This window comes from Mugil cephalus, chromosome 13, assembly GCF_022458985.1.
Source record: "Mugil cephalus isolate CIBA_MC_2020 chromosome 13, CIBA_Mcephalus_1.1, whole genome shotgun sequence".
Classification (NCBI taxonomy): domain Eukaryota; kingdom Metazoa; phylum Chordata; class Actinopteri; order Mugiliformes; family Mugilidae; genus Mugil; species Mugil cephalus.
This window is the reverse complement of record NC_061782.1, coordinates 14,618,729-14,643,183: the sequence shown is the minus strand read 5'-3', so window position 1 is coordinate 14,643,183 and position 24,455 is coordinate 14,618,729. Positions and strand designations below refer to the sequence as shown.

The 24,455-nt window shown below is 40.3% G+C and overlaps 2 protein-coding genes across 5 annotated transcripts; both read right to left on the bottom strand.

Annotated features, from left to right (window-relative positions):
- Positions 1–13,157: 13,157 nt before the first annotated feature.
- rps24 (ribosomal protein S24) lies at positions 13,158–16,885 on the bottom strand. 3 transcript variants are annotated; one of them, XM_047603926.1, is made up of 7 exons: positions 16,679–16,885; positions 15,953–16,018; positions 15,648–15,857; positions 14,648–14,761; positions 14,374–14,376; positions 13,737–13,757; positions 13,158–13,243 (listed from the first exon to the last, which is right to left on the bottom strand). In XM_047603926.1, the coding sequence occupies exons 1-6, from the start codon at positions 16,868–16,870 to the stop codon at positions 13,752–13,754; spliced, it is 591 nt and encodes a 196-aa protein (XP_047459882.1). In that variant the 5' UTR covers positions 16,871–16,885; the 3' UTR covers positions 13,158–13,243; positions 13,737–13,751. The 3 variants fall into 3 exon arrangements, with proteins under 3 accessions (XP_047459882.1, XP_047459883.1, XP_047459884.1); XM_047603927.1 differs by lacking the exon at positions 14,374–14,376; XM_047603928.1 differs by lacking the exons at positions 13,737–13,757; positions 14,374–14,376.
- A 1,997-nt stretch (positions 16,886–18,882) lies between these two features.
- Positions 18,883–23,297, bottom strand: eif4ebp2 (eukaryotic translation initiation factor 4E binding protein 2). Of its 2 annotated transcripts, none has more exons than XM_047603175.1 (3): positions 22,981–23,297; positions 21,037–21,228; positions 18,883–20,927 (listed from the first exon to the last, which is right to left on the bottom strand). In XM_047603175.1, exons 1-3 carry the CDS (start codon positions 23,111–23,113, stop codon positions 20,896–20,898), a joined length of 357 nt encoding a protein of 118 aa, XP_047459131.1. In that variant the 5' UTR covers positions 23,114–23,297; the 3' UTR covers positions 18,883–20,895. The 2 variants fall into 2 exon arrangements, with proteins under 2 accessions (XP_047459131.1, XP_047459132.1); XM_047603176.1 differs by having other exon boundaries at positions 21,049–21,228.
- Between the last annotated feature and the right edge of the window lie 1,158 nt (positions 23,298–24,455).

Sequence of the window (24,455 nt, the reverse complement as noted above, 5' to 3'; positions counted from 1 at the left end):
GCCGCAAAATGAGGTGAGACAGATGAGGAATGGCATCCCAGAAAGGACATTGGATGAACAGGACACAGCATCTCCTACAAGAAGTTTCCGACCTTGTGGGGATATTGGACTTTGTTAACTAATTTGTTTATTTGGCTTTTTGCAAGGGATGGATACTCGGTTAATTAATGGGGTAATAATAGCTAGAAACCTCTCACATATAATCTGATTAGGCCTTTGTACTAATCTTTTGGCTCAAACCCAAGTAAAAACATGTGATACACTGACAAAAGAAGAGGGAAGAACCAGTAAAAGGGGAAGATCTGTGATGTGTTTCAGGATTAGGCGTGCTAGTTTAACCACAGATTGTACGATTTCTGGATTTAATTTTCCAGTCCAGGAGGATGCATCTCTTGTGACGGCGAGGTGGAAGACAACAGTGGCCACGTTATCGCCTGGCAAACACAAAGATGGTGAGAGCTAAACGAAAACAGTCAAAAAACGCTAGATTGCTTATTAGTGATCTCCTTCCAGAAGTGTTGTACGGGTGGACAGCGCCAGATTGCACACAAGTAATCATCTAAAGTGTTGGGGGAACAAAGTGAGCAGGTGTTTGATTGTGAGGAACCCATTTGGGATGGATTTGAGTCCAGAAGTTGGCAGCAGGCAGCGACTGATAGATATTTTTCCCATTTTCTGTTCTGGGGAAAAATTAAAGTGTCTGTCTGTGCTGTTGAGTGTTTTAGCTTGTAAAATACTGCGTTAACTCTGTAGTTACGGCTTCTTGGAGAATTTGATATTTACTTTTTTTTTTTTTTTTACTTTATTATAGTGAAGTAATGACTTTCATTTTATATATTTATGTAATGCACTATTTTGTGTTTTTTACCGTTTTTGCTAAAATCAAGCATTTAAAGTTATTACATAAATAGTCAGTTTGTGACGTTCTATATTATAATATTATTTTTTTAATTAACCCAAATGTGTTTTGTTGTTTTTGTTTGTTTTTTTTTATGGGCAAATATCAGTCCCAGAAACATTCATCCTCGGTAGTGGTTTACTTTGTTAGATATGCAACATGACTGCCTCTGTTGACTTGCCTTTGTACACTGTCCCACTGATGGTCTTACCACATATCGTGGCTGACCCACAAGCCCTTGCCTGCCAATTTGCATAAATCACAGACTAGATCTGACAGTTACTAGGCAGCACAGGCGGGGAAGATGCCCAGCCCCCGTGCAGAAACCAGGCCACCAACCCGGAGAATGGGAGGCCTGGCTGCCAGAGTGACAAATGTGTCCGGAGCCTACTCTAACTGCCTCCTCTTGTGTGAATTGTGCGTTTGTGTGTGTGCGCACGTCTGCATCATTTTTGCACGTGTGTTGTTACGCCCATCTGTGACATGACAAACAAAGGTTAAAGGGCGCTCAAGGGCTTGAAATAAAGCGATGGCAGATCTACGTGTTTTCTTTATTCAACTGCCTAAATATTTCATTGACTTTTCAGAACTACACTCTAATACCCTTCAGTGAATAAACAGTGAACCATGACAGCAAGTGAATAAGGAGAGAGTATCCCACTGAAACCTCTCCGACATGGCAGTGACCCAAGAAAACATCCCACTATTATACATTTACCCGCAAAGGTAAATATGAAGACAAGGAGATAACATAATTAAAAGACCTCAAAATATAGCAAACCTTATGGAAAAGCTGATAACAATAACCACTGCATGTGTGTATTTTCCATTTTTAAAGAAACAACAGGCAAAGATTTTTCATTTTTAATAATGATTGTTTTATTTTTATCAATTTACAAAATGCAAAATGAGCAAACAAAAGAAAACTCCAATCACATCAATATTTGGTGTTACTACCCTTTGCCTTCAAACCAGCATCGGTCCTTATAGGTACACTTGCACAAAGTTTTGGATTTTGTTGGATTGTAGATGTAGTGGTCGGCTGAGGACACTCAGTGCAGCAGACAAACAACACATCAAGCTTATTTCCCTGCTTATTTCCACCAGCTCATAACTGGCAGAAACCTATGTTACCAAAGTACACTCATCTACTGTCCAGAGAAGTCTGGCCAGAAGTGGTCTTCGTGGAAGAGTTGCAGCCAAAAATCCATCCCTCTGACATGGAAATAAGGCCAAGAGACACAGCTATGCATGAAAACATAGGAACTGCGGTGCAGAAAAATGGCAGCAGGTGCTCTGGACTGATGAGTCAAATTTTGAAATATTTGGCTGTAGCATCAAGAAAAACAAGAAGTCTAGGAAGTAATGGCATGGCCCCCACAGAGCCCTGATCTCAACATGTCTGGGATTACATGAAGAGACAGAAGGATATGAGGAAGCCTACATCCACAGAAGATCTGTGGTTAGTTCTCTAAAATGTTTAGGACAACCTATGAGCCGGAGGAGAAAGTGTGTGTAAGAACTGATGCTGTCTTGAAGGCAAAGGGTGGTCACACCAAATACTGATTTGATTTAGATTTCTCCTACTGCACCCATATAGGTACATTTGCAGTCAGGGATTTTTACAGCATTTCACACTGTATGCAGTAACTTTTAAGTTTTAGGCAGGTGTGGAAAATGAACTTTAAATAAAATATCCTACAAAATGTCCTTCATTGCTTGACATTTTATTCCTTGTGGAATTTTGCAACCCATACTTCTGTAGAAGCTGTTTTTTTTCAGGTTCGTACATTCCTGAACCACTGATGTCAGAAACCTTCACTTGCACTTACAGTAGATGAAACTCTCTAAAAGTACTTACGTTTGTACAGGGGGCTATTTTCCCATATATAACTTCAAACAAGACATTTGAATCTGGCTTTGTTCAACATTTCTACAAATGAGTTTATAAAGATTGGGAAGCTACGGTCTCCTGCTCATCATTCCACTCTTTTTCTTTCCTTTAGCCTACTGGCAGCAACAAGCAAACAGGCTGAAAATGACTAAAATTACACCTGAGTGGACCAAATACTATCACAGGCTGTGATTGCAAACAATGTGTACTTAAAAGCTCATATTTTGGCTACGGCTTTATTTTAATCAAGAATCATCCAAAACAATAGACACAAAGCACTCTCATCAGATCAGCTACGTAGATGATCCTTATGCGCGATACTTGATATGAAAATGTCAGGTGGAGCTAAAGGACTGCGTTGGTGAGTTTAATGACTCGCTAAGTGCTCGAGCGGCCGCATTTGGAGAAAGCACGGAGCTCGTCTCTCTCGTCTCTCCAATTAGACATGAGCGGAGGCTTACTGTACTGTGAGTCCAATCTGAAGTGACAGACAGAAAACAACATGGCGGGGACTGAGGGGATGAAAGATGGAAGTCAACCGGAGCGTGACAGACCAGTCATTTCCCAGAGTGCGGCGCTGACACTCACGTCAAAGTCTCAGCGAGCGCTAGGCCCCACCAAAAAAAAAAAAAAAAGCACATAATAACAGCGATTTGCTACAGTAATTTTAATAAGAAATCTGCAGATTATACATCTGTGCATCTATGCATGTGGTTGAAATAGAAAGAAAAAAAACATACGCAGTGATAGAAATCCCACCAGAAAAACGTCTTATTATGGTCACTGTGATTTTCCATGAAACTCCTGCTTACACTCAAACTGTCTCTGCTACATCAGATGCCTGGGGTCTGGTGCTATGCTGTGATGATGAAGTGTGCCCAGCCCCGGCTTTACAGCTGTTTACACATCCCCTACTGAGGGCAGCTCGGTACGTCACTATGTTCGTCCATGTGGGAGAAAGAAAGGAAGGGGGGCGGAGGGGGTTGAGGGAGGAAGGAGCTACACGCTGCTCAGGCCGTGTGCTCAGGATGAACGATGATACAATTAGACATATCCTCCGTTTTGATTCCGTTGTTCCGGTTGCGGATTAAAGCGCCAGACATGAAGCACATACAGACACATCTGCTCATCCTGCCCCCACCCTTACATGTCGCACACCTACATCTTTTGGCGTGTGTTGCAAAGGTGGAGAATCACACTGGCACTTTCTTTGCATATATTTGCCATTTCATTTTAGCCTAATCTTTCTTTGGATAGAAGCATAATCCCTCCCCCCCACCCAAAAAAAGAAAGATCTCCATCGGTGCAAGTCTGTATACCAATCAGGATTCCGGTGGAAACGTTTAGTTGTGGTCTGACAACCCCCTCCTCCTGCCCGACACTTCAAAAGCACTTTTGATGTTTCCCCTCTGTTTTTTCAGGCCACTCATGCATCAGTACTTTTGTGAAAAACAGACTCTGAGACAATATTAGAAACGATGCCTCCAGGCGGTTCTTTGAAGCTGAACGCCAGAGCCAGTCGGCCCATTGATAGCGTGCTACTCTCCCTACTAGCTTGTTCGATGCTGGTCTTCAGCTCGGCTAGAGGGAATACAAAACAACTTTTTCCTCCAACCCTTGTCAGTGGTGATGTTAAATCTTAATATCGCAGCCTGGGCTTTAGCAGAGGCCAGTGGAAAGTCTCGCAGTCATTTGCTCAACAGAGCATGTAACGTTTGGCATAAAGCAACTCAAGTAGCTCATAATGCATTCATTCCAAGTTAATGTAACTGAGGTCGAAGACTATCCTGGTGCCTTTGGTCTACGGAAGCGTTACGTAAACATGCAAGATGGCTCACATTCCACTCTTTTCTCATGACTTTCCTTCAGCGTGCGAAAATACATAAGCAAGCAGGCACATCCCAAGAACCCCCAAGGAAATAATAAGCTGTTCAGTGAATAATGTCACCATGGAAGTAAACACAAAATCCACCGTGGCAATACTACAATCATAATTTCTTTTCATTTTATTTGATTGTGTTTTATGTTAGGTCTTTGTATCATGTCTGAGAGTCGGGGCTGAAGCTCACGGGGAATAAACATCACCGCTGGGACTCTAATCATAGCTGCTGCTCTTGGAATAGCAGCACCAGAAGGCGTGAAATCATGCATGCGTTACAGCAGCCATTAGGGATTACCTAGGTGTTCTATTTTATGCCACTTTTCCAACAAACACAGAGGGAAACACTTAAAGTAATCGTCCCTCCTGTAATGAATCATAATGAGCCTTTTATTGATAAGACAGATGATGGTCTGTGGGGACAATTACTGCTTCCTCGTATTAACCCGATGTCACAAAGTGGAGTGAAGTCTTTCAGACCGACGAAGTAGGATTTGTTTTTCTCACGCAATTAATAATGTCTGCTTTACAGACACGTTACATCTAAAGCACAGATACTCAGGGTTGCTTTTTAAGTCGTTCATTGCATAATAAGAGCAACGAACGAACATTTTCCTGCTAACTTTTACTAAACCTCTCGTTTCCTGCTTTCCATATTTATCCGCACATCCAACACGTCTCATCGTTCATTTCATTTTCCTCTATCCCTTCTCTTTTTCGTACCAGTGCAGTTGACTGCACAACAGGGAGCAGCTTATATCCTGGGTTCCTCTTAATTATTAATGGGTTTCTCAACGCGTAGCCTAATCCATCTACAAAACTTGAAACACAGACACAGGGAGAAATCAGTCTTTCTGAGGTGCAGCTTTACTTACGGTTGTAGGATCTGACCCAGTTTCACCTGGTTTAACGGTGAATTCAGGAACCTCTGAAACAATGGTATTATGGTGGAAACCTTTCCACATCAGCATTCAATACGATATCATATGATGATATAATGTTTTCGATAGGATCACTCGTTTCACTTGGGTTTAGGAGGTGGTAAAAAATATATTCAGTGCTTGTGAATGAAAAATAACCAAAGGGAAACTATTCTCATTCTGGTCTTGCACAGGACAAAGTTTAAGATGTACAATAACTGCAGTGTTTTGTTGAAAGTGTAATCAACTATGAGCATGCTAACATGCTAATATTTGGCTTACCATATGCTGATATTTTGTCTTAAAAACAAAAAGCTGCCAATTGTTTTACTGATGCGTTAACATGGCACATTTGCTGGCTACATTCATAGCAAGGTAGCCTGAGGAACCACAGTGTCCTCTTCAGAAGTGTCGCTGCACATCTGGTAACAAACACCATTTAAGAGAACTCTAACCCTGAAGCAGCCGTTACATGGAGCACGCCCGCTAAATGCCCAGAACATTTAGCTGGCGTCTCACTTTATTTGCATCAGTCTTGGCACCGGGACTGGTAAGATGTCGTGCTGTGGTTTATAGAGGTTTACAGTTTAGTTAGGTTTACGTTTATTTTATTTAATCAGTAACAGGAACATAAGAACTGATTCCTCCACCCCTGCAGTAAGATTAGTGTTAGCACAACACACAAAGTGCAGCAGAGGCATGGAAATGTCAGAATTTTCATGCATTGTACATGAGTGGGAAATCAAATTATTAGACAAATGACACTGTTGACCCGATGCTAGCTAGCTGTTAAAGGTTAAATAACACAATGAGGGGAGGGAAACATAAATGTCTGGACTAGGGTTTAATCTGTGCTGAAATTGTGACCCATAGATCCATGCCACTTGCATGGCTAGAAAACATGAACAGATATTCGTTCTGTATGTCATGCAGCATGTTAACACATGAAAAAATAACTGCAAACTATTTCCCATAGATATATGTGGGTAATTATGCTAGCACCAGGTAAAATTAACAGGGTAAAACTAACTGCCTACAACCACTCAACAACTGCTGCCAGCATCACTAGTCTCTTTAGCAGTCAGCTAGTGATTCAACTGAAGCGGTGGAAGACATGCGTCCTGGTATGTGTCCTGATCAGTGTGTTGGGGTCTCCAGCACAGTCCCTGAAAGAGGTTAGGTCAGAGCCTATTGATTTTTAACGATGCTCAATGACAGAGCAAGCTGCCCGTTGCAAAAAAAGAAAAAAAAGAAAAATACCACTATGGAGCCGGTGTAAAGAAACACGGCCTCAGCTCACTCACACTGTCCGCTGCATTCATTCCATGTAGGTGTGTTATAATTTAAAAGCAATACGAGGGATCTCTATGTGATTGGCTTTCCACCTGGATGCTTTCATCCATTTTATCACTCGGATCAGCCATCACCTTGAAGAAGAAGAAGAAGAAGAAGAAGAAGAAGAAGAAGAAGAAGACACCGGGAACGGGGAGGCTTCCATCGCTGCATGATGCACTGCACAAGTGCGGCCTTTGTGCGCTCCGCGATGTAGGTGGGAGGGAAAGTGGGGCACAAGGTCTTTAATGTGCAGGGTGGAATTATATATCCTTTTAATCATACTCCCCCACCCAGCAGCAGTTTAGGATGAGAGTGACAGAGAGCCAACACAAAGCTAATTCCGCCCCTGTCACATCCGATCGTCTCTTACCTCGCAAATGAGCTGCAGTAATGGCACTCGCCTGATGGCCCATGTTCATGCACATTTGCAGGGATAATGTTTGATAGAAATCAATCCGCGGTAATATTGTGGATGGGAGCACCGAGGTGATTTTCCATAGATGGGTTTTGTCTGGTATGAGCGGTTCAGGGAGGGAGGATGTCTCTGTTGGCCCGCGAATCAGTTCACAAGCCAAGCTATGGTTTTTCAGCACGCTTAACCTATGACCCTTAAATTACCCTTAAATGCACATTAGAAATATGATATATATATATTTTTTTTCCTTATGGGTTTTTTTTTTCCTGTGCTTGTTATGCAAGTCATCTGGAGATTTAATTAACTGTGACTAAAACCCGACAAATTAGAAAATGCTTTTTATAAACTGAGACCATATTGACAGCCTCACACTGACAGTTAAATAACTCGACTGCCTGAGTCGTGAATGCGAAACTACGATTAAAATGTACTTAAACGCAGCTGAAATGTGCTTTAGGGCATTAAGTAAAAATGAATCAAACAGATAATCTTTAAGATATGTAGGGAAACGGGCTGATATATAGTTAATTTGGCCATAAAACAGTACATACATATACTATTATTCAGAGTTAACAAATACAGTCGGATACAAAGGGAAACTATCCAAAGTACCAGAACATGTAGACAGCTTCTCGTTGTTTCTTCATAAGATCTTGACCTATCAGGACATGAATTATGCATTTTCGCAGCGACAGAACATATTATGGGATCTGAGAGGCAATATGAGCAAATCTTCCTTTTTATTCATGCCAGTCCTGTTTAATGAATCACTGGAAGATTGCTCTCACTGTTGCCATTAATCAGAGCTTCTCTGCTGCTGATTGAGGAGGGTAATATGAACAGGAATACCAATGAGTGCAGGAATGTGCACGGGCTGAAAAATGGCAGAATAACTCAGCCACACAGACAGCCGAGTGCTGCGTGCAGCCCAAACACAACTCTGCTCCGTCCTTACCAGGAATAAAGTCTATTACAATTTGACTGTGTCCTCATATGGGGACTATATCAAAGTGTTGCACGCCCACGGAGACTGAGACAATTTGATTTTTGACTGCTATTGAAAAACCATGCACCACAGCCACACTGGTGCTTTGGAAGCGGCATGATGCAACGTCTGAAACACAAATTTGCTTCATTGATTGAAGAAAACTGGACCGGCCATGTGCTCGAGGGAGCATTGTGTTCATAAATTGAATCTATAAATTTGTTCGTGTGCAGTTAACGTCCCTGGAATAAGGATGAATTGGAAACAGTTCGGGTTTTCTGCATTGTAATTTCTCTTTGGTTTTGTTTTACTCTTTCCTTTTTTTTGTGTTTGTTTTTTTGTTTACATGCCACATTAGCATAAATGTTATTCGCACACTCTTACACGTACCTATAACTGACATTTGGGACTAAGCAGTTTAAAGAAGAAGGAAAATAGAGTTAGACGAGAACATATCTGCTTGCTACAGCCAGCGCTTAATGCGTTTTCTAAACAAAGACTGGAAACCAAGAAATTATCAAACGTGTAAACAACAAGACCGCAACTTCTCATTTTCACATTCCACCTGATTAGAATAAATACAGGGCTACGGCTGAGATAGCTTTCAAAAGTAACAAGTCGTGTATCACCTCTGAAGGGCATAAATAGCATGTTACATGCTAGTTTTGTCTACACATATCCCACAGTGTTACACTGACACGGTGCAATAAAGAAACATGCAATTGTGTGTTAAAATACAGAGTTTTGGATTTGCTTGCAGGTGGGTTTCCTTACCTTCGGATGTAGCTACCTGCTCCTCATTCCTAATCTTACTGCTAAGCAAAGTTACTTGGCCATAGCTTCCCACTTAGCATACAGACGCAGAAGTGGTATCGATCTTTTCATCTAAGTTTTGGCAAGAGAGTAAACGGGAGGCAGATCAATGCCAATAATACTACAATTAACATTAACATTACAACAGGAGGCCATTGTGCAGCGTTGTGTAGCTTCTTAGAATATTTCGGTTTCATTGGCAAATTGATAGATGCCGAAGAATAGCTCATATTTTTGCACAAAGCCCGTAAGCCTGTATGGAGCATCCTTTCTCTAAACCCAAGGACACACACATGCACGCATGATTCTTCAATAACGGCACACACACACACACACACACACACACACACACACACACACACACACACACACCTCCCAATCTGGAGAGCATGACTATCACACAGAGCATTCCATCATACTGTCACTCACATCTGCTGCCCTTTCTCATTACCGCACCCTCCTGATTCTCCCTCTCTCCTTTACCTCCCTTTCTGCCAAATCCCCCTTCTTTTTTTCTTTCCTGCCGTACAACTGTTCACTGTTTCCTTTTTCTTGCAGCTCCGCAGACTGTCCTTCCACGCCGGCAAAAAGGAGCAGAATACCCGAGGAAGCCGGTGGGTGTCGGGGAGGCAGGTGAGCTGACACGCTTTCATCCTGGACTGATGTCCTCTGAGCCTCAGACAGCACGTTAACAGTCTGGGGAAAAAAAAAAAGGGCCACAGAGTGGTTTCAATACACCTCACATGATTGAAACCGAGAAGTGATTTTTCACGTGTGCACACCGGTTAGAGTGCCAGAATTAGACAGCAGGTATCATTTTTTTCACCTCTGGCTGAACTTGCGAAAATGGATTGATGGAAAATACTATTGTTGCATTTCGGCTTTACACAGCGTCTGCTTGGGCAGATGTAGTTTTGCTGCAGTCTCTGCAGGTCTCCCCCCTCCCTCCACCGCTTCCAGAGAGGGATAAATGACAAAACTATGTCAGGATGGTGATGCAAAGAGGATAATTAGGATTCACGAAACACAGTTTGTCCTCAAAAGCAAATCACTTCCCTGGTGCTCAGGGGCTACCAAGGCACAGATCATTTTATATATCAGCACCTAGCAACTGGCAGATGGAGTGAACTTAGTGCAGGCTGCCAAAGCTGATAGGACACTGCAGGACTGCAAAATGAGCTGTGATGATTCCCCTGCTGAGGCCAACAAGGGAGACATACCTCATTAAGATGCAGCGCATCCTCAAATGCCCGGCCACACTTTACAGCAGCGAGTTGCCCCTTTGCAAAAGAAAAGAAAAAAAAATGTTCACAGTGCCATTAAAAACATACTGGAGACTGGAGCTGATGGCTGAAAAACAATGACAGCTTGGTTATTACAAAACTAAATTTAGTAGAACATCAGACATTGGAGGGATGTGAATTTAATTACTGCATAAAATTCGGTTTAGAATAGTAGCACTGCACATCCGCAGCACCGTGGAAGAGGACACTGGTATCTGCGCGGAAAAATAAAAACACACCGGGAATCTTTCTATTTTCTTCTTAGAATACCACAACTCAGCTCCGCATGGAGAGAGACAGGCCATTAAAACGGCACCTGTTGTGAGGGAATAAACACGTGTTCCTCATAACCATCCATCATAAAGTGCAAAAAAAAAAAAAAAAAAAAAAAGAAAGAATAAAAACACCTTTGTTATACAAGCAGGCAAAGGAACATTGTCACTACAAAGTCCCTTCCTGTCCTGGAGGAAAGAAGAGGTAAATGTCCTCTATCTGGTTTTATGTGGTTTGCACGAGGGTCCCTGGAGGCCCCTGGCGAGGTCTCTTGAACACACCGGCCTGCATCACAGTTGCTCTGCAGCTCAGCGTCATACATCATCTCCTTAACGCTGTCCGCTCATTTATATCTCTTCTCCATCCTCCCCATCTTTTTTTGCCTAATCCTTGTCACATCGACAGCCCGTCTTTTTACATCTTCTCCTCAAATTATTTTCTTCCAGCTACTATTTTCGTATAATGTCATTTTATTGCAGTGATGTGAAATTTCTTTTCTTTCCTTTTTTTTCTTCTTCCATTCTGGATTAGCGTTGAATGAAACTGAAACAAAGGATGGGGCCGGAAGATAAGAAACAGAAGAACGAAAAATGAGTGAGAGACACTGGGAACGGGGGCTGCAGGAAGAAAGAGAGACAAAGACAGAGAGGCACAGACTCCTGGGACGGACCGACGGGGCTGTGGAAAGAGGAGCTTAATTTCCCAACACCATCTGTTACCAGTCTCTGGGTTGAAAGCTCCACTTATGTCAAACCTCCCACTACCGCACGCCAGCGGAGCACCGCGGAGCTGCGAGGGACCCCACAGCCTTTTTGTTGTCGGTCCCCCGCAACATTTTCTGCTCCGCACACCTATGCAAAAGCCACCTACCCGTTTTCACCCCCCTTTAAAACGCCCATTAAGTGATAATCGTGAATTCGAACGGTATTTTCTGGGTCGAAGTGGCTTTGACATTTTGTCGAGTACAAAAATAAAGTACACTGGGAACCGACGTGTTCGAGGTCACTACGCTCTGTGGGAAAAAGGACGCACTTTGAATATTCACTCCATATACTCTAGTTCACTGTCCACTTTATCAATATATGAATATAATTCAATTTCTACTGTGTCGTGGAGTCAAGATTATCTGAATTAAGTGCCAGTGTTTAATCTTGATATATACACATTAAATATATACTGTATATAAGTTATATATATAAGTTTCTACTAGGAAACAGAAGCAAACGACTTAAAATGTGTCAATGAGTGTCTCCAAGCTACTGTGTCCCTCTTCACCCCCTCGACGGTGTCGGCAATGAGAACTGCGGTAGAGAAATGTATGACCCACATACCTATATTTAAGACTTGGCACGTAAATATGCCAGACTAACCAACAAAGACACAAAAAAAAAAAAAAAAATAACTTTAAAGGAGCTGCAGATAATTCTCTTGGGTAGAGTGCTACGTTCAAGAGATTGAAGGTCATGAGAAGTTGCAAGTCATCATTTTATATTCCTTGTTGAGTACTGTTATTCATCGCTAATTAAGTGTTTTTAAAGCTGCCGTTTTTTTGTTCCTGGTCTAGAATCAGCAGTTCCATGAGGTCAGACCTGGTTGCAGCTTCTGCATCCCATACAAAAGGAAATGTTACACATAGCAGGATAGAGAGAAACACCTAAGACAGGCTTGGAGTTAAAGTTAAACTTAGGATATACTATTCGCTGGCATTTTAAGAACTTCATTTACACAGACTCTTGCGGTATTTCCATGCAAATGATCTGAAAAGGTCACACAGCAAAGAGGAATATCTAATATCTACTCCAAATGGTGTTTATAAAAAAAAAAAGACAAGTGTGTTCACTGACTGCTCTGTGTATCAGTAGCATTTAGATCCTATTTGATGAACAATTAGTTTTACTGCCAAGTAAAAGGCTTCAATGTACAGTACGGCTGGTCTGTTATATTGTTCAGTGAAGGGAGTCCTCTTGTGGCCACTTGGGACACTACAGCTATAACTTTAAATTTACAGTTTACTCATACAGGAGGAGGAAATGGGTTACGAAAATATAACTGAAATAAGTACAACCCAAAAAGTGTACAGGAAGCACACGAACCTCACAGTAAGTTACGGAATTTGACCAGTAAGATCAGTGAGTGGATGGAAAAATGTGATCGCCTGCTACTCTGAAGCAACTTCACAGCAAAGCCAGCAGATGTTGCTGTATGACCACGTTCAGATTTGCACAATTTCAGTGAAATCTTTCTACTTTGTCTACCCAAAATGATGAACACCATTTGGTGTCAAACACATCAACAATTCAAGCCATACAAGATGGTGAATACTGGTTATGAACGAAAGTAATTACAAATCTTACCGTGACCCCTTAACCCTAAATGGCCTTGTTTTAGGTCTTATAATTCACCTGATCTTGATTTATTGGCGTCAGAAAACGATGAGTGCTCAAATGAGTACAAAGGAGACATTTTTCCAATTTTTTCCAAAGTTTATTTGATGACAATATACAAGAACATCGTGAGCGCGGAGTCTCTCCCTGGCTGTCCGGGCTCACTGTAAGGAGAAAACAGCAAAATCAGTTTAAAAGCAATTTTGTCATAAAATTGATGTCAACAAATTGTAAAACCCAACATTAAGATTCGATCAACACATCTTTAGAAACATAACTTTCAGTATAAAATTCACACACTGGCAAGCTTTTAGTTCAGCTTCCACACACGCACACATCAAAAACTAAGATCAACATGCTACACTCTGTTTCTATTAACCAGACATCTGCATTGTCAAAGCACTTGTGTCTGTTGAAATATAAGTCAGAGTGGGCAAAGCCTAATGGATACGTCCATTAGAGCAGAGACAGTGGTACAAAGGACTGGGGTAGAGGGAAAACCTATTAGCAAGGAGTTTGAGACAACATGGGAAGGGGTTTAAAACACTGAAGGAAAACTGCAGGGCACATAAGGTTGTGACATGCATGGCACAACTTGGGTCTATCAACTTTTGATGTGCAACACAATGGCACACCATGCTTGTTCTGCTGCTATACCTGCAAACTGACACCTCATTTCTGCAAAAGAAATCCATGGGAAGCAAAATAAAGAACAAAGGGTGGAACAAAAATAATGTTAACATATTGAAAATTGAAACATGGAATAGAAGAGATCTCTGAATGGACTGGAGGCTGGAAAAATAAAGCCTTCTGTACAGTAGCTATTACAGAGGCAGTGCATTAAACACAGTCCAGAGAAGTAATAAAATTCAGAGATCTGTTCTATGTGACTTAAAGTTCAATGATGGGTGCAACAGTGGAGTACAGGTTTATGGAAAATAAAAATACACAAGGAGATTTCACTGATTAGTATGTTTTTAAACAATGTTCTGATTAAGATTTAATTGTCACAGTACTACTCTTCAAACTGTCACTGGGTTTGTATAAGAGGGTCTACAACACTATTAGTATACAGCAGTACTTATTAGTACTAGGTGAAGGGGAGACCAAATAAGTAGTAACTGGTGCATCAAATCCGTCCGTGTTGGATGCATCATGAGCATCCAAAGGGCAAAGCATTAAAGCTTTGGTTCTCAGATGAATTAGCAGGGGTGTAAGGGCAGGAGGTAGCTACCACCTATAAGTCCTGGATTATCTGCACACTGCAGTTAGTCTAGTTACAGGCAACATTTACCTTCTACAGTTTCCGAAGAAAATTTGATAAGATTGGAAAGATGACAAAAGGAAAATTAAGACAGTAAAAGAGTTGTGAAAAAAAAAACAAGATTAACAGGACAGCAAATTAATGGGTGTTCAATTCAAGAAATAAACAGCAGATGACAAATTCTATTTCTCTAAAGACAATGATCAGAGTTTTGGGTTACTCTGTATGTACAGAGCCAAGGGGAAACTTAAAATGTGGTCACTAGTTTTTCCTAAAATGAAGTTTTTTCTAACGGTCACTTTACCTTTTTGCCAGCAGCACCAACACTGGCCTTCTTGATGCCTCGTACTTTCTTCATCCTGTTCTTGCGTTCCTTGCGCTGTTTTCTTGAGGTCTTCTTTTTCTCATACAGACCATGCTGTGGAACACAAATGCAAATAATTCATTTCACCATACTGTACTTACAACTCTAGTCTGATAGTGTTAAGACTTGACAATATGACACTAAGAGACCATGTTAGCGGCAAAGCAATTCTTACCTTTCTGGCATTTCGCACAGCACTTAGTAAAAATTTGAACATGAACAACTCCACCTCCCTCCAAAGCCCACTGCTTTGGTTCAACATTTATTTTCTTTTAACATTATCTTATGTCGTCACAAAGTAATACACTCTGTCTCTACCAGAGCGGTGACAGAGGTATAGTCACTTAGAAGGGATGCAGCCAGGAAGCTAGGCACATCGTTTTATTTGAAAATAAAATGATTAGTCAGCCTTTTATCAGTAATGTGTGAATTGAACACTAGTGAGTTTCAACACATGGTGAATTTCTTTTACATTTTAGTGTACCTTATGCTTTTTAGGAACATTTTAAGATTATAAAAAAAGCGTAAAAACGCCAGAAACATAAGAATTGCTTTAAATGTGAATGTCTATCAACTCAATGCCCTCTTCACAATAGATAAACCATGGATTTTGCATGGATTACCTACCAACATCATCCAATCTAAATACTACACAGGTCAACTCCCACTGTGTGGTGTAAGTATAGTCTCACATCTACACCTCGTGAACATGTTACCTCATCTAACCCTTTCTTTACAAACTGTCATACAATGATCTTAACGCACCGTAGACCATTTCTGAAAACTATGCCCGTCTCAAGAATCTACAATACAATCTTCCATCTAAACTAGTTCTCCACAACACTGGATTTGAGTTTCAAAAACACAACATTTCTTCTGCCTGCTCCGAATATATAGAAATTGGGTATCAATGCAGGCAGCTCAAAAGTTCGAGACTCACCCTGGCAAGTCTGTGCTTGGGCTCGTTCTTCTTGGCATAGTCTAGGGAATCGTACACCATGGCAAAGCCTGTTGTCTTGCCGCCACCAAACTGAGTCCTGAAGCCAAAGACGAAGACGACATCAGGAGTGGTCTTGTACATCTTGGCAAGCTTCTCCCTGATTTCAGTCTTGGGGACTGTGGCCTTGCCGGGATGGAGGACATCGACGACCTATAGAAAAATTGAAGAGTGAATGAATGTTTCGTTAAGAAAGACGCCTTAGATGAGGACAGAAATGAATGTGGCGAAAACATGTGAGAGCTTACCATTTGCTTCCTCTGAAGCAGACGGTTCGTCATGAACTTGCGTGTCCTGACTGTCACTGTGTCATTCTGCAGGTAGGAAAAGACAAAAGATAACACATTACAAGACAAAACCAATACAATACATTTGGAAGCATCTTCCTCATCTAATCACCATATCCTGTCAGAAACAACATGTTAGCATCTCGGCTATCACACTGCCAAGGTAGTTTTAAGACATGGGACATTAAAGACTTTCACGTGTTCGATTAATTCAATGTGCACATACTTAATTACAATAGCTGTTAAGTACTGTTCCATTTTAACATCCCTGATTCAACTAAAATGAGGGCCTCGCCATAGCAGTCGATGCAGTGTATGCTAAAGCTAGCCACTGTTAGCCATGGGGCTATGTTTCCCTACTATTATACGTGCACAACAGTATAATGACTTGGAGCAGATGTGTAAAATAAATATATTAGATTATGTAACGAACAGGATACAATAAACGCAACGGGGACCATACAAGTCAGCATGAATCTGGTAAATAGCGTCCGGACCCTCATCAGTCAGGCTAGCACAAGTATGGTATCGCTTAATCTACTTTCAACTTTTCGTAATTCATAAATATTGATATTTTATTGAAGGGTGCGTTTGTTGAAACACTTAGTCTAATTGTAATGTGTGTTAAAGGACGGATGGCCTCGATGATCAATGGATTTTACTTGTAATTTTCTCCACAAGACTCACCATCTTGACGCCGGCCTCGCTCAGGGACGTAGAAAAGGAGGAAGGACCGGCAGGCGTCCGGATTAATGCCTGAAAAAAATTCTGAAGGGAACTGCTTGTATTGCCTGATGAAAAAAGAAAAAAAAACCATAAGAAATAAAAATAAAAACAACAACACACGGCAAATGATTTATTTAATTTTACATTTAACATAGTATACAGAAAGTATATGGTATAGAATGGCACTGCAAAGATCTGTGAGCTATAATATTGACATATTTAGGCAGAGGCTGGTGCTTTTTGCACGAAAACATTATTTTCCGAGGACCGTAGTTTCTGAGTACAGTAACAGAACAATAAAACTCGATAAGACTAAATAGTTCTATGAAATAAAACTCTGAACTCAAAGAACACAAACTCAAACTAATCTTAACAGTCAAGTAAACGTGTCCTGCGGTTCCTATTTAGTCCACTAGACGTCGATGATATGGCGCGTGTGTATCAGCTCGATCCATTTACTTCCAGAAGATGGGATGGTAACAAGCACAGTATAGCTTAATAATAATAAAAAAAAGTAATAATAAATAAATAAAAAGTTATGGTGGATCATCCTCTTGTGTGGGCCCAGGCCCATTATTTGGTGTTTAACCCCTTCTGATCCCAAGTCCCACGTTTCACATCACTATCTGCACATTGTGTGTACCAGGAAGCAGTCAATAGGTTGTATACAGTAGTAGTCAGAATAGTAGTTGTATACAACCTTCACATCATAACAACTTTTGAATAGAATATGAACACAGTCTTTAATGCACAGTGTATTAGTACCCTCTACTACGAGGCCTCTTGCCGTAGTAGTAGTCGTTTTAGTTCTAATATTAAAGCACTTAAGAATACATTTTGTTGCAGAGCAGGTTTGGCACAGAATGGTCACAAGTTCGCACACCTGCCCCATGCATGACTGGACCACTAAAGCCCAAAACTGTTTCTCTGCCGTAGCATAAATGGCGGCCTCTTAGCTCAGAGTGTACAGAGATTGCTGGCTTTTATCAAACTACTGTTATGATTTGTTTTCTAGCCCACATATTTAGTGTCTTATTTGTCTTAAGCGTAAGCTTCAAACTAAGGTGCATAGCCTGCATGAGGTTCATTGTTTTTGTTAGTGCTGTATCATACTGTATGTCACCTGTAGTGATTTTTCCTCCCATTATTTAAATAGACATTCGAAAAGTCAAGTTCCACTGCGGAAGATGTCCATTGCTTTCACTTTTATCTCACCCACAATCTGACAGTATGTATATTTTATACACACCAAGCTAATCATGAAAGCTTTGTGTAAGTGTGTCCATCTATGTAAAGTTTGCATTAGTAGCCAAATGAAGCTTGGATTTATTGTTTTAGGATTTTTCACAATGTGACAACAATGTAGTTTGATTGTGGACTAATTGTTCATATTAAACTGCAGTTTATTTAGACTGTTTGGTCACTTATGTGTCATCAATTAATGCTAATGTGACCCTACACTAAAAATATATGGTTATAGCCTACTGGTGTAACCATTCATTGTGTGACTGTGTCTGCACGTAATGTTAAGCTTTACCTCTTCTTTACCCATTCAGGTTCAGGTTCAGGTTCAGGTTACTTTATTTGTACCCGTAGGTACATTAGTTTTGCAGTCAGGGGATGACATTCTTTTACACTGACACTAATACAAAACTCAGACATGTGACATGAAACGTGACACACATGTACAAGCTGAATATAAAAAATATTAAAAGTACACAGGCTTCACCAATAAGTATACAAAAGGTCAAGGTTTCAATAGCATGAAATGGACGGCTTCAGACAAACATACGTGGTTCCTGCACAGTAGATGCAGGGGTCACTTGATATAAGGCTATTATTGCAATTATTGTTAGGATTCAAAAACAATATCTAAAATATCAGGTCAATCACTTTGACTTGGTCATTGTAAAAGAAGAAATATCACCATTATTATATAATGCAACATAATGCAGATTTGTGTTTTTAGTTGAGTACTTGTAACACTTCAGGAAAGAGGCCTCCACTCTCACACACTTTTAATATCACTGAGAAACACAAGGCAAAATTCCTGCTTCTTACTGAAAGAGAGAAGACCTGACTAATGAATCTATCCTTTTTGTCACTGTCAAAATATCAAATAAGAACTACACAAAACCCAGACAATGAAAAACACACAATCTCAGTTTCTTTGTTACGGAATTTTATTGATCTTGCAGCAACAGTGTCCACTGGCATTGGAGTTTCATTTAAAATAAAGTTGTTTAAAATCAGAACAGAAATTTACAGTAAGTTTGTTTCAAATCTCTTCCAACACATAATGTAAAGCCCTCATTGTCAAACCAAACAGATCCGAAATAAATCTGCCATCTGAATTATGTAATATGAAGACATTTAAATCGCCAACAATGTGCAATGCAAACTGGGTTCAAGCAACCCCTGGATGTATTTGTCATCAAACATGGTCAGAGTTAATTACAAAGTCAAAACTGAAAATGGTATTTTATTATCTTTTTTTTTTTTTTATAGACAGAATTCAGAAGTCCCAGTAATTATGACGAACGAACTCGAATGGAAAACAGGAACGTCGTGGTGAATCATTTCCCAAGTTTAGAGCTGCTGTGTGGACAGAGTACAATTATCAGACAAGACTAAGATTGTGGATTTAAAGAACTAATTATTGGGCCAAAATGTTGTACTCTCGCCACGCTGAGGTGTGAACTTCAGTATTCCACAAAGACATGTACACTGTCAACTTAACAGCTGCTTGAGGAGGGAAATCATGTCGAAAATAAAAGATAAAAAGTATTTGCGTTGCTCAATTGCCAAGTCCAATGTTACCTGTTCAATGTTACAGTGAAAAAATAAACATCTGTTGGAAAGTACAAATTGATGACCTAGTTTTAGTTACTGCATTTCATGTAAAGTAAGGCATGGGCGGGCATGACGCATGAAAAGAATACGGTAATGTAAAATGGATAAGGACACTCGGGACAGATTTGTAGATTCAGGGATAGCACCTATCAAGCCGTGATGCAAACAATGTTTTCTGGTTCAGTCTAATAAATCCAAAGGCTTGACAGTGCATATACCCAACCAAAACCCCTCAATACTAAGAAATGGCATCAAAAAAATAAAATGCATATAAAACATCTGGACTATTTCAAGTTTTTCATCGTCTTCTTGCATCTCATCCAAGAAAGAACATTGGGATATTAACCATTTCCTTGCTGCTCTAAATGTCCAGATATTCAAAGTCACCAGGAAGATGGCGCCAAGTGTAATTATCTGCCAACACAATAAACCCTTTTTATCAGTGTAGTAACTGTGCTGGGCAGATGAGAAATGTGTAATTAAGAGTCATAGTGAGGCCACTTCAGTGATGAAATCAGTGGCTCGATGCTGTGGCCGAATCTAACTCTAACTGAAAAGAATTTCAATAGCTGGACTCATATTTAGCTTTACACATCATTGGGAAATACAATCATTTCGATTACAAAACTGTTAAATCGCAGCCAAAACTTCATTTTAAAAAATGTTTTACCCTGAAAGTTGGAAACTCATACAGGCATGTGTTGCTAATGGAGACTAAATATCGTGGAATGACATGAAATCTTCCCCTAATTGGAAAATAGGAACATCTCTTCATCCCTACATAGCATCACGGAAAACGAAAAGGTCCAACTGGTAATGGATTGTAGAGTTTTTCAAGTAAAAAAAAATTAAATAACGTGCTTACTAGGGTCTTTAAAACTGTGATGGATACCCAAGCTTTTGACTGATTCGAAGGCCGGTGCTAAAAAATGACCAGCTCATCCCCCAATTAACTTTGAATATTATAAATGTGCTCTGCTAAGGTTCTTGACTCACTGAAAGCTGTTAAGATGAGCACAGCGATCGACCAATTGGACAGTTTGTCTTTACCCAGACAAATAATATTCAGACCCCGCTCCCTTTGTTGTGCAGATGTTGATTTGCACTGGTAACCATGGAAATAAATTCAAATAAGAGTTGGCCACACTGTACCTGTATGTATGATATACTGAATCCCCATGGTTCACACAAATTACACCCAGTAGTGAGACAAAGAGCTAAAGAAGATGGCTGCCATGAGGGCTCACAACATTGGTTTCTACAAGCCAAGCCACTGGCACGCATGATGCCAGGTCAATTCCTTTTGCTGGTGTGGTTCCAGTTGGTTAGATGTCCATTTCAAACTGGGCGTCATCACCTTGAAATTAAAGCAGAAAGAACAATGAGGGACTGAGATATAATGACACAGAAACGGTGGTTTAATTGTACCAAAGGCCTATTAGATGAAAAGGTAATTCATTCCATACCGTATCTCTTACCGGTTGTAGGCTTGCCATCATGGTTGTTGATGTGGTTGTTGGCTTCATTCTTCTTGTTCTCACTCAGGACATGTTGGCTGGTCACTCCAGGGATGACAGGCAAGTGAGCTGGGGGAGTCTGGGCGATGGGAGAATTACGCCTGTCCAGCAGGAACTTACGGTCATAGATGATCCGGGTTCCTGCAACAGCACACGTCAACTTTTCTGTCACTCACGCCCTTTCCAAAAGACTATCTAATGCGGGCGAAATCAAACGTGTTGTGAGCCCAATGGCTGTGTACAAGCAGCTATCTGTCTAAGTAACTATTCTCTAGAAAAACGCATTCATTCCTACCAGCTCATGTCTGTGGAAGATACAGTGATTTGACAGAAGAAAACAAGTCCATGAAATTTCTAACCCAAACCGGCAGAGATATGAACTAGCCGTGTTTATCCTTTTCATTTCTTTATCCATATTTATTTTTATTTTCCTGCTCTATGGAACCCCATGAGTTCTGTCCTTGCTCTGAACTGATTGTATGAATATGTGGCCTAGCTTTGAGTCAGCGGTTCTCAAATGTTTATAAAAAATGTTTATGTACACAGTTCGTACACCAGTCTTTACCCACAAAAGACACAAAACACATACTAAGTTTCTTTACTGTCTTCGCTGTGGTATTTTTCTTTTCTTTCAAAAACCTATATATCAACGTCTGTGTAAATATGTCAGACATATCAATGTTTTTTTCCACAGCGGATATAACTCAGCTCCGGCTAATATTGCAGCAGGGACCCTTATCAGTAAAACTATGTGTGACACATCGATAAGATCCTCTCAATGTTACTTTCACTTCATCCTTTTTGCTCTGGTTACTCCTCCCTGCTTCTGTTCTGTGTTGCTATAAACCACAGCTGTAGATAACACAAATCTGATTCGCCTCAAACTACATGTGAAGCAGAGTTGTATAGATTGAGAAAATCTATAATTGTTGAATATCGGTGGAGATGAACTTTTATTTTATGAGGTAACAAAATGGCTTGGCAGAAATTCCTGTGCATTGTTATGGTATATTAAAGACACATTTCCTTGCTGCTCTAAATGTCCAGATATTCAAAGTCACCGGGAAGATGGCGCCAAGTGTAATTATCTGCAAACACAATAAACTCTTTTTATCAGTGTTGTAACTGTGCTTGGCAGATGAGAAATGTGTAATTAAGTGATGAAGACAGTGGCTAGATGCTGTGCCCGAATCTAACTCTAACTGAAAAAAATTTCAATAGCTGGACTCATATTTAACTTTACACATCATTGGGAAATACAATCATTTCGATTACAAAACTGTTAAATCGCAGCCAAAACTTCATTTTAAAAAATGTGTTACCCTGATGTGTTGCTAATGGAGACTAAATATCATGGAATGACGTGAAATCTTCCCCTAATTGGAAAATAGGAACATCTCTTCATCCCTACATAGCATCAAAATTCCAACTGGTAATGGATTGTAGAGTTTTTCAAGTAAAAAAAAAATATTTACTAGTTTACTAGTGGTTTATTACTAGATTTATTGTACTTCCTTATTTAGGAATAGACCTATTTCGACTGTAATCAGTCACATGATATACAGCCGCGCCACGTATTTGCTTTACGCAATTTATGAAATTCCTGTTCGCCATGAATGGCAAACCTTTCCACCTTATTTAACTTATCTATCAGCTGATGCATTTATTAGAATCTCTGCGCTGCAAACCAACCAATCAGGCCGCGGATAGAGGGAACGGGGGGCGGGGCTTAGCTTTGTTTTTGTTTTGATGGGGATGACAAGGCAGCCGAGGCCATACTGTCAGCAACAGCTAAAAGGTAGCTGAGAGCTCTAACACCACATACAGTTAACTGGCATTCCTTTCTTTCAAAATAAATAAATAATAATAATGTGATACGATAGAGGCCCTCACCGCCGGGAGTGGTAGAGAATAAAGTGCCTCCAGGGGTGGTACAGTAGTCATGAGGTAGCTGCGTTGTGTCGTTGATCAACACCGTCCGGGTCGGGATGGCCCTGCTCTCGCTAAGCTGACGACTGGTCGACATTTTCAGCGCCGATTCGGGGACAGATCCAGCAGCTGCAGAAAACTGTGGTGTTTATTTCCCGACGGACGGTGGACTCCCGGGCCGTTCCCCACTCTCTTATATCTTCCCGAAGGCTTTCTTGTCTCTCCTTTCGTCCTCCCAGCCGTCAGCACCGTCCCCTCCCTCAGCAAGGCAGGAAGCACGACGAGCTGCGGGCGGATATGAAGTCACTGACGCCCGCTTTAGATCCTCCAGGAAACTTTTATTTTATTTTATTTTATTTTATTTTAAATAAATTGCCGGCCACACAGACGCAGTGATTCTGCCAAGTATCATTTAAAATTCTAGTTTACATGAAATAACTGAAATACATTTTTTTAAGGCATTTACAGTCTTGAATCGCGGCTTGCACGAGTTCTTTGCGTATCTGAAAGAAATTGGTTTAAAATAAAGTAAAAACATGTATATGATGAAAGATAAAATAATGATTAAAATCGCAACTATTCGAGGAGGACATTGTCGTAATATGTTTTTTAAAAAGTTACATATTCTTGACCTAGACAGCTATCAAATCTTCATGGATGTCTGTCTCATTTTTAAAGTTTTAAATGCACTTGCTTTAACTACAGGTGATTGTAATGTACTCTGGTGTAGGAGTACATTCTCTCAAATGGTCGTACCTGTAAGAGGAACACATTCCTGGAATAAGTTACCATCGCACATCAGAAATTGTGACGAAGTATAAAACCCCCCAAAACAAAGCAACAACAAAAAATCATTTAATATGCATTGTCCCGATTACATAAATTAATAAATTAAATGAAATAGGGACATCAAATGAGACATATGTTGAAGTATTCAAGCATGTTTACATTTTTGAGGTTTCCATAATAATATCCACACAGTTTCTATAACTAATGATTTAAGGTAAATTCTAAAGTCTTGCATTTCAATTCATCCTTAAAGAATGTGGTCAATACACTTCCGAAAAACAAAACAACCATTTGTACATTTATTGTAGGATTATAGACTTAGACTTAAACAGACTTTAATGATCCACAAGGGAAATTGCTTGGTCATAGTAGCTTAATTGCTACAAAATGATGAGCTGTTGTACAGCTGAATAGAGTAAGGAACAAAAGAAGTTCTGTAGTGTTCACTATGACAGCAGAGTTGAATCAGTCTGCTGGAGAATGAGCTCTTCTGTCCCTATAATATTTGGGTTAGTGGATGAGATGGATTGTCCATAATGGAGAGCAGTTTGTCCAGTGTCCTCCTGTCCCTCACTGAGACAAACAACTCCAACTCCCTACCAATTACATGTCCAGCCTTTTGGATCAATTTATTGATCCTCTGATATCTT

Bases quoted from the DNA above. Each gene is read 5' to 3' on its own strand.
- rps24 (XM_047603926.1), bottom strand. From the start codon at position 16,870: ATGTTAAATGTAAAATTAAATAAATCATTTGCCGTGTGTTGTTGTTTT. The intron at 15,858-15,952 runs GTAAGCTCTCAC...ATTTTTCTATAG, and splicing joins TGCTTCAGAGGAAGCAAATG to GTCGTCGATGTCCTCCATCC. The intron at 14,762-15,647 runs GTGAGTCTCGAA...TGTGTTCCACAG, and splicing joins CCAAGCACAGACTTGCCAGG to CATGGTCTGTATGAGAAAAA.
- eif4ebp2 (XM_047603175.1), bottom strand. From the start codon at position 23,113: ATGTCGACCAGTCGTCAGCTTAGCGAGAGCAGGGCCATCCCGACCCGG. The intron at 21,229-22,980 runs GTGAGGGCCTCT...GTGCTGTTGCAG, and splicing joins ATTCTCTACCACTCCCGGCG to GAACCCGGATCATCTATGAC. The intron at 20,928-21,036 runs GTATGGAATGAA...TTTAATTTCAAG, and splicing joins TACAACCGGTAAGAGATACG to GTGATGACGCCCAGTTTGAA.